Source organism: Pimephales promelas, chromosome 8 (assembly GCF_988280905.1).
Source record: "Pimephales promelas chromosome 8, fPimPro1.hap1.1, whole genome shotgun sequence".
In the NCBI taxonomy this organism is placed as follows: Eukaryota; Metazoa; Chordata; class Actinopteri; order Cypriniformes; family Leuciscidae; genus Pimephales; species Pimephales promelas.
In genome coordinates this window covers 3,608,120-3,617,641 of record NC_142776.1, presented here as the reverse complement: position 1 = coordinate 3,617,641, position 9,522 = coordinate 3,608,120, and the positions used below count along the sequence as shown (strand labels likewise).

At 35.9% G+C, this 9,522-nt stretch overlaps 1 protein-coding gene across 4 annotated transcripts in view; it reads left to right on the top strand.

Moving 5' to 3' along the window:
* The first annotated feature begins 1,313 nt into the window (after positions 1 to 1,313).
* st3gal3a (ST3 beta-galactoside alpha-2,3-sialyltransferase 3a) overlaps positions 1,314 to 9,522 on the top strand; it is a 47,829-nt gene continuing 39,620 nt past the window's right edge. For 2 of the 4 annotated variants that reach the window (XM_039648794.2, XM_039648791.2), the window contains exons 1-2: positions 1,492 to 1,632; positions 4,859 to 5,007. In XM_039648794.2, coding sequence (XP_039504728.1) covers positions 4,890 to 5,007 — 118 coding nt within the window. In that variant the 5' untranslated portion in view covers positions 1,492 to 1,632; positions 4,859 to 4,889. Of the gene's footprint in view, positions 1,633 to 4,858; positions 5,008 to 9,522 lie in introns of all 4 variants that reach the window. The other 2 variants (XM_039648792.2, XM_039648793.2) reach the window with 2 other exon arrangements.

The following is a 9,522-nucleotide window of genomic DNA, read 5'->3' as shown; positions in this document are numbered from 1 at the left end:
TTTTATTTTATTACTTGGTAGGCTGTTTCATATTTATGACTTTAAATGAGAATTTTGACTTTTTATGTCAAAACTATTAAATATAACCAGAGGTTAGATAGTATACTAGTACTCCATTACAAGTAAAAGTTGTAAAGACCGAATTTTACTTGTTTTACTTTACTTTTTACTGTAAAAGTACATAACTATGCTACTCATTTTTAAAAGTATCAAAATTAAAAAGTAAATGTAATTGTTTTATTATTGTTGCATTGCGTTACAACCCTGGCTCAAAAGGACACAAAAACAGAAATCTGCCAATCTAAAGAAAGTTTATTTAATATTAAAGAAAAAAAAAAGGACTGTAGAGGCAGAAACACTGCAGTGTTGGCTGCAAGACGAGAGATAGCAAATGTGTCCAAGTTTTAAAGTGCATGAATTAACCGGTTGATTGGAGGTGAGCTACCAGGGAAACTGCAATGAAACACAGATTAGAACACTCCCACATAACACATTGTTATGTAATACTACAGCACCTTATGCCTCTGAATCTTTGCCTGCCTACCAGGGCCGGATTATCCAGAGATGGGATTGGGCGATTCAGCCAATAGGGGGGCACCAAGGGCCGGATTATCCAATGGGCATTTTGGTGCCCAAGAGTGAAAGAATTGTTTTTTAACATTTCCGATAACAGCGTATACCTGTCTTTTTGACAAAAAAGTCGCCCCCCACTAAATATCTACAGTGGCATAGGTCGTAGGTTAGCTTTGAAAAGTAGCTTGAAAGTAGCTTTTGGCATGTTTTACAAAGTCTGATGGGAAAGAACAATCATTTATGAACTTTAGTTTACTCCAACATACAAAAAAGTTCCTTTCAAGTCAGTAAAATGGTTAATGCCAAATTAAAAAGTCCTTAGCCAAACCACATCGACATTGTGCCCAGGTGCCTCTGAATTCAATCCGGCCCTACTTGCCCTCATATCAATATCACATTTATTTCTAGAACACAGTTCCAGTAGTGGGATTGAATGTGAGATTAAATAAGTGCATTTTAATAACATCCACAATGGTTCCGGACACCCAAATGGTGGTTCCCTCAAATAGAGCATTTAGTAGCCTTATTGTTAGCTTGTGTGCGCCAAAAAAATGACAAAATTCGCATTTAGAAGACCAAACCTAACATTGAAAAAAGAAAATCAAGTCGATGTCAGAATCCAACGTCAGATTAACGGTTAATCTCCTATGTTGGACCAAAATAGTGTTGGACATTGTAGGCTATTGTGTTTGAAAGTGAAAATCGAATTGACGTCAGAAACCTTAGTCGGGTTCTGAGCTTCTGACCAACATCACCCGACCCGACGGTAAAATACATGGTAATAGTGAATCAGGTTTGAATAACGTGTGCTCAAGCCAATAGCTGTTCAGAACCCAGAGAAGAGACCCTCCTCCGCCTCCTGAACCTTAAACCTTCTCTCAACCTGTCCGTTTGTTTCCCTCACTTCACTTCACTGCACTCTGGGAAGCGAGCTGATAAATGCAGCCGAGAGATAAAAGAAATGTTTTTTCCTGTTCCCTCAGAAGAAGCGTAGCGAGCGTCGCCTGAGACAGCGGTGTGTTTGTGGACATGTTTTCATCATCGCTCCGTTTCTGTGAGGTAGGAGTTAGCCAGCCTCTCGTCTCAACACACACACGTTAAACGTTTTGTAACAGCCGTGGTGTCAGGTGTATCTTATTGGGACTGCGTGTAACCGTGTGATAGTGAAATTCACATGTGTTGAACGGGAGTTGTTGGGCTAAAGGTAATAAGTAGTTAGAGGTTCGAGGCAGCTAATGGGCTAACCGGATGTGTCTGTTACCGTTATAACTGCAAGACATAAGAGCGAGCGGTCGCCGTGCTGTTTCCATTGGTTACATGGTTTGTTGTTTAAAAATGTGGTTTATCTATGACTTATTAAAGTGGTGTGTGTGTGTTTTGGGTTTTGAGGTCTTTGACGCAGTGTGAAACGATTATACTAACAAAATTACCCAAAAAGTAATGGTAATGTAGCGTGTTACCATGCTACATTAATGTTACCATGTGTTTGGAAATGCATCACAATAATTACATGAGATATATTTTATTATAATTAGAAAACAACAGGTATTATATAATATCATTTAGTATTTTATAATTAACATAATGTAATATTTTATTGTATTGTAATTATTGTATAATATACAGTAAGTTACCGGTCATAAGTTTGGATGCATTACTATTTTTTTTTAAATAGACTTTAAAATATAATTTATATCTGTGATTAAAGCTGAATTTTCAGCATCAAAATTTGTACTGCTCAATATTTTTTGGGGAACCTGAGATGCTTTTTTTTCAGGATTCATTGATGAATATATACAGTTAAAAAAGAACAACATTTATTCAAAATATAAATCCTTGCTGACAATATAAATCTTTACTATCACCTTTTATTTAAGACATTGCTGAATAAAAGTATTAGAAAATTAACTTGGGTGCGTAGAAAAAGACCAAATAGGTAGGTCAACAAATCTGCAAATAAAGAACTCCCCCACACTATCAGTAATTGCAAATAATATAAAAAGACAGAACGTTGCTAATAAACCATTTTTATTTTACTTGCAAGTACTGATAGTGTGTGGGAGTTATTTATCAGGTTAAGAAAGAAAAAAATTACTGACCCAAACTTTTGAACGGTAGTGTACGTATATTGAAAATTCAGATTTGATCACAGGAATAAATTACATTTTACAATATACTGTGTTCAAGTAGAAAACTATTATTTCAAATTATAATAATATTTTAATATTTTTTCCTGTATTTTTGATCAAATAAATACAGGCTTGATGAGTAGAAGAGACTTCTTTCAAAAACCTTTCCAAACTCTTTTGACCGGTTCTGTATACAATACAATTTATGTAATTAAAATGTAATAATATATATCCAATAAGTCCCATGTTTTATTTTTAAAACTAGATACCTGGTATCTTATTCCATTTCTGGACCATGGTGTTGTTATAAATATATATACTGTATAGTTTTCACTGAAAAACAAATAAACAATTTTGAATTGCAAAAACATTTATTTATTCAGAGTCGCCATGACTTAGCCTGGATGCCAGCCCAAACTCGATGACTGCAGCTGGAGAATTGAGATGTATTCTGCTGTCGCGTCTGTTGTAAAATAAATCGACAGCGCATTCATTTTAATAGACAAACAGAGAACTGCCGTCCTTCCTACATGATTCGGTTTAACTTATCAGCTGGCTCTGACGGTCGCTAAGAAGATGGGACATAATGAAAAGCCTGTGGTCGTTGTGGTTTTTCCTTTGGTCGCACTCATGGAGGATCAAGCAAAAGAAGCACCACTCGTTATTTAACTTCTAAAATAAGTAAGTTCTAGTTGACAACTTTATGCAAAGTAGTTTGCTTACTGTGTTGCTCTGATTGGTTGTAGGTTTACCGACTATCCAATTGAGTGCAGAGTTTATTTTTAACTGGTTCGGTTAAGACACGCTTCATAATCAAAGCCCTATTGAGCAGTATCAGACTCACATTCTGACAAGAATATGAGTAGGACAAAGTCAGGCTAGCCATGACTGTGACCAATGAATAACTCCACAACAACTACTTTAATTTATCCACAACATCTGTTCTGTGATGCGCGTTCGTGACTCTCCTATTTGAACTCGTTCATCAAAATGAAATTTCGAGTCAACTCGTTCATTTCGTTGGTTGAATGACACGAAAAAAGATTCGTTTATTTTGATGAACGAGTTCGAACAGGAGATTCACGAACGCGCATCACAGAACAGAGCAAGGCGACCATTTGAGCTTATAAAACGTAAACTTTCTTTGAACCGTTTGGTTCCCATTGAAGTCCATTATATGGAGAAAAATGCTGGAATGTTTTCATCAAAAACCTTCATTTCTTTTCGACTGAAGAAAGAAAGATATGGTCCACAACCCTATAAAGGTTTAGGTGTTGATTTAGGCTTCAGTGTATTTTAATATTTATTAAAGTCCCCATGTACTCTAATTTTATCCCTTAAAAGATCATTTGGTTGATGGTTGATGACACATTTAAACATTTTATCCTTGAAAATCTTCATGCCTTAAAATAGCTCGAATGTAACACTACACCATTGCCTCATTTAGTGTATGCGGTTGGTTCTATGAATATCTTGGTTACAAGTTTGTGACAGTGAATTTAAACTGAGTTTGTCTTTGGTTCACTGCAGCGCAGTTTTAAGGAGAAAATACTCAGCAATGATGTTGTTGACTTGTGAATTTACACATGGTTTGTTTTAAAGCATATTAAAAACACAACATAGACCATATAAACAACATTAAAAGCTGGATTTTTTAATGAAAATGCTGAAATATTCATTCTGAATTTACCACAACATCTGCAGTTTTCACCAAAATGTCACAGATTTAGCCTAGTTCATAGCCTTTCCAATGCTGTAGCTGTACAATGTTTTGTTTGGTTACCTAAAAATGGGCTTCAAGTCGCAACATTTGTATGAACTGGTTTTATTTAAGTCAAAAATATGATTTAATGTGACTGGTACAGGCAACATGGATAGATCAGGTAAAAGGTGTTAAGCAACTTCCAGAATCATTAAAAATATATAATTTAAAAGGGTCAGAAGAACAATAGTTGACTATAGCAACTAACTTAGGGTGGTTTGGTAGACGCTTCTCCAAAAGTATTGTGAGCTGATTGTGAAAGAGCTTGATTTCACTTTCAGGCCTGTCACTGCATGTTATGAAGGTCTGACACAAACACATTAACAAACTTCTATTGTTTTTGGCCTGTGATGAACTCAAGTTTTACCAATGTGTTGCGTGCTTGTGTTTTCAGGTGCCTCGGACCAGATGAAGCCTCGTGTGAGATGATCAGGATGAAGTCCACGCGGAGCTTCATGTTTTTGATCTGTCCTATCATGGTGCTGATATTCCTCTACTATTCCTCTGGCAGACTGCACCTACGGACCTCAGTGCAGAAATCTCGTGAGTGTATATGTTTTCAAATGTGACACACACGCCTGGATGTTTCTAGTAATCCTCAATACTTTGATTAGCAGGTTAGCATGTTGAAGCAGATACATGGCTTTAGATGAATTAAAGGGATAGTTCACTTTAAAATTCATTTTTGGTATGTTTTAGCTTACCTCAAGGGCTTCCAAGGTCTTTGTTTCCACAGTACTTTCAATTTTGAGATTTTTAGGTCAAACCGTTCTTGTCTGGCAGTCATATAATGGAGGTCTATGGTCACCACCTCAAAGAGCATGCACAGAGAAGTCCAAATTAAACATGATTTAATGACTCGTAAATGTAAGCACACATTGATGGCCTAAGACACCAAACGAGTGGTTTGGGTGAGAGTCACAGCCACAAAGCGCCCGTGCCCTCAGATCACTTGGAAGTGGCTGTTGTTACAAGAGGTAAAAACGATATAAATACTGTTTGTTTTCTCACACAAACTGCTCGTTTGGTGTCTTAGGCAATCAATGTGTACTTACATTTACGCGTCATTAAATCATGTTTAATTTGGACTTCTCTGTGCATGCTCTTTGAGGTGGTGACCATAGACCTCCATTAAATGAGTGATACACAAGAACGGTTTGACCTAAAAACATTACATTTCAAAATTGAATCCACTGCGGAAACAAAGACCCCTACATCTTGGATGCCCTTGAGGTAAGCTAAAACATACCAAAAATGTATTTCCAAGTGAACTATCCCTTTAAAGTGATTCTCAGGGTGTGTGTGGTTACAGCATGGATCCTTACTTTCATGAGTGGATCTCGAAGGAGCTCTAGTTTGTTAGTCACATGACCGAATCCCCTTATGAGTGTGTTTTAGAGTAAATGTTTGAACAAAAGGCTTCTGTGCGAGGTTGTTTCTATAATGCCGACAGCTTTTTCATTTCTCTAAACTGTGAATTGTCACAAATTTTTCCCTTCTCTAAATTGGGTAGTTTTCGATCATGACTGGATTTCCCCCATATATCATGACTAAAATTAGGTCTGTCTGTTCAGCAACTCTTCTTCCTGTTTGGCTTCAAGTTACTGGTGAAGTCATGACCTTAAACTGAAAAGACCCTGAGAAATAAAAAAGTTTGCTATGATGGCCAGAGGAGGGAGCTAAAGACCCCGTCATCACTGGCCAGCCATATTCACCTCCAGGCCAAAAATGGTCATCTTTGAAGGCAAAATGATGACAATATGACATGCTTAATATTACCCAGCCCATGTGTTTGTTTTAAAAGATCTATTTTTGTTTCTTCTCATATTTTGTATTCCCAAAGGAACCTTGTACTGTAGATTTGCTGCTGTTAACCACTTTGTAAACTGTTTTTGGTTTCGCCCCAACTGTATTTTCTCAGTTGTGATGCAGCACTACCCCTTCTGTAAAACAGAAGCTGTGGTATCTAAAGTCATCACCACCTCAAATCTCAAATGAGATTCATTATATAACAGTGCCTGCAGTGACTCACAGTGAGTGGCAAAAAGACTGAGCGGCTGTATTTGTTATTAGCGTGAATGCTGCGAAAAACAAACACAACACATATAAAGTGGGAAAGAGCTTTGCGATTGACTGTACAACTAGATTTGACAGAAAATCGGAGGCATATTTTTACAGACTGCGATAGAAAGAGGAGCAAATGGATCGCTGCAATTCACAGAAATAACTGGACTCCAGTCAGCCAAAGGTGGATTTGCAGTTATCATTTTGTGTCAATATGCTGAATTAAGGTGTAAAAAAATACCGTTATATATATTAACAACTCATCAATTAAATATTTATCATTGGATATTCTACATTATTGGATTTTTTTTAATAAACACTGACCAAAAAAAACTATAAAGTTTTAGGGCTGGACGATATGATATACTATATATATACGCTATATATAACACTGATATAAGTGATCACCCGGATTTAGACCTACCTAAAGCGTTCACAAGCAAATTTGCTTTATGTTTAGGTCTATATTGCTTTTATTTCCCCGGTGTCGAAATCAGGCAAACATAAATGTCAGGCAACACGATTCCTGGCTGCATGTCCATATCCATGGATCACTGGATCTTTAGTAAGTTGTAAGGAACACTATATTGAGTCCAGCAACATTTAGTTTAAATTGATAAAATTGTTCATTTTAATCACATTTTCGTGGTTTCCCCTATTAAATCCAGTCACGCAGCAGATCTTTTGCCACTCAGTCAGGCTTGTTCCGGCGGGAAAGTGACGTCAATGCATTCCCTTTATTGTCAAATTTATTTAAAATAAAACATTTATATTTATTTCTCTGATCAGCATCATTACTCCAGTCTTCAGTGTCACATGATCCTTCAGAAATAGGTTACTGTGTAAAGCTGGTGCTTATCTTTTTTTAACATCTACTCTCGCGTATTGGAATTTTTTTTTGGCAGAATGATAGTATTCATTAAACATCTTACTTAGGGATGGGCAATGATTAATTGCGATTAATCGCATCCAAAATAAAAGTTTGTGTTTACATAATATATGTTTGTGTAGTGTACACATGCATGTATATATTTAAGAAAAATCTGCATGTATACAGTATATTTTATATATATTTATTCACAATTAATATTATATATAAATATAAATATTTGATATATTAATAACACATTTTTCTTAAATATATACATGCATGTGTGGGTATTTATATATACAAATTAATTGTACACAGTACACACACATATATTTATGTAAACACAAACTTTTATTTTGGATGTGATTAATCGCGATTAATCGTTGCCCATCCCTATTACCCCAAACGTTTGAATATTAGTGTATATTGTCACATATTATATTTATAAATAAATAAGAGAATCTGCCAAGATGAAATGGCAGATATCGCTCATGTTTGTGATAATGAAAAACCAGACACGTGTACATGACCAGCATTTGGTTTGACTAAAAGGCACAAGTAAAAATGTGCCATTATTACATCATTATTCCATTATATCTTGGCACATGAAACCTGTTAATGTAGTTGTTACCATATAAATGCACTTTATGTTTTGTATAGCCATTTGTGGAGTTTGGGTAACAAAGTAATGGCAAGTACCTTTGTGTTTAAACATAAAGTGGAACTGGGAATAATCTCTTTCACTAAGACTGATCAGCATTTGTTTGTGATTCTGTTGCATTTTGCTTTTTGGCTCAAACAACAGACACAAGCTTCAGGATATTTTCTCTTTAACCTTGCTGCGTCACTCTGAAGTTGAACCACAAAATGCTACCATATTGCTTACCGTGTAACTTGTCTAATATATAATCTCACATGTGCAAGAACAGGAAATCGGCTTTTCTCTGCTCACACACAGGGTTTGCTAGCCTAGCGCAGCTGCAGTTTTTTGCATATTCCTCTTCCGAATATGGTGTGTTTTTCTGAGAATTTTCTTCCTTCCCTCCCACCTGGCAGAAACAGTCGACTGTGTGTCAGAATTGAATTTGTTCTTTGCTGTTTTATTCTGGATGTTTGGCACAACTTTCAAACTATTTTACCAGATTTGATGGAGTCCAACAGATGCAACTGTTTATCAACTCTTCTCTTGCAGCCTGTCAATCTCCTACTCTACGGAAGATATTTATGATTATTACTATTTTCCATATTTTAGAATAATATCCAAATCAAAGCTTCTTTATATTTGAGCTGCTTATATTTATTTTTTTGAGCTGCTTTATTTATTTGAGCTGCTTTATTTATATTTATATCTGTCTTGAGGTTCATGAAGTTTACAAGCTGTGTCATATCCATCTCATTTTAACTGTTGTATTTAGCAGAAGTCATGTATCATAAAACCATGTTACAGCTAAATCGGTTTATTAGCTGGTTGGTAAATTTGTGACTTTTTAAATGTGTGCATTTTCATATTTTTTCAAGGAACTATAAATGCTGGTTGGGGCCTTTGTCCAGTTCCTTTATGGACCTGATTGCTTTACAAATGAATGTATTGCTCTGTTTGCAGACCTGTTTGTTTGGTTTAGTTGCAGTGTGTTTTTTTTTAAACTGCTAACCCGTGTGTGAGATGCTAATGGATACTAACAGCTACAGAGATACTAACAGCATCTGAGGTGCAGGGGCGCAACTACCCAGTTTCAGAGGGGTATGCAGCAACAATTTTAGCATTTAACATTAAATGTAATGTAAGTGTGCTGTGTAATAAGTGAGTAGGAAGAAATGAGAGCTAACAGAAAAAAATAAGTGCAAAATTGTCGTTTATTAACACAATTAAACTATAGCTACTCCACCTTGATGAACCCCCCTCCTTCTCTAGGGGGGTTCGGGGGCATGCTCCCCCGTAAGAAAATGTTGTGTTCTGTAATGTTAAATTCAGCAGTCTGGTGCACTTTGAGAGTTCAAAATTAAAAGCTCCAACCCATATTCAGGGTGCAAATTAAACAAAGAAAAATTTGAACCTCTTTTAGTTAGTGTCTGTCTACATTACACTACTACATAATAATAGTTATAATATTAATCCCATGATA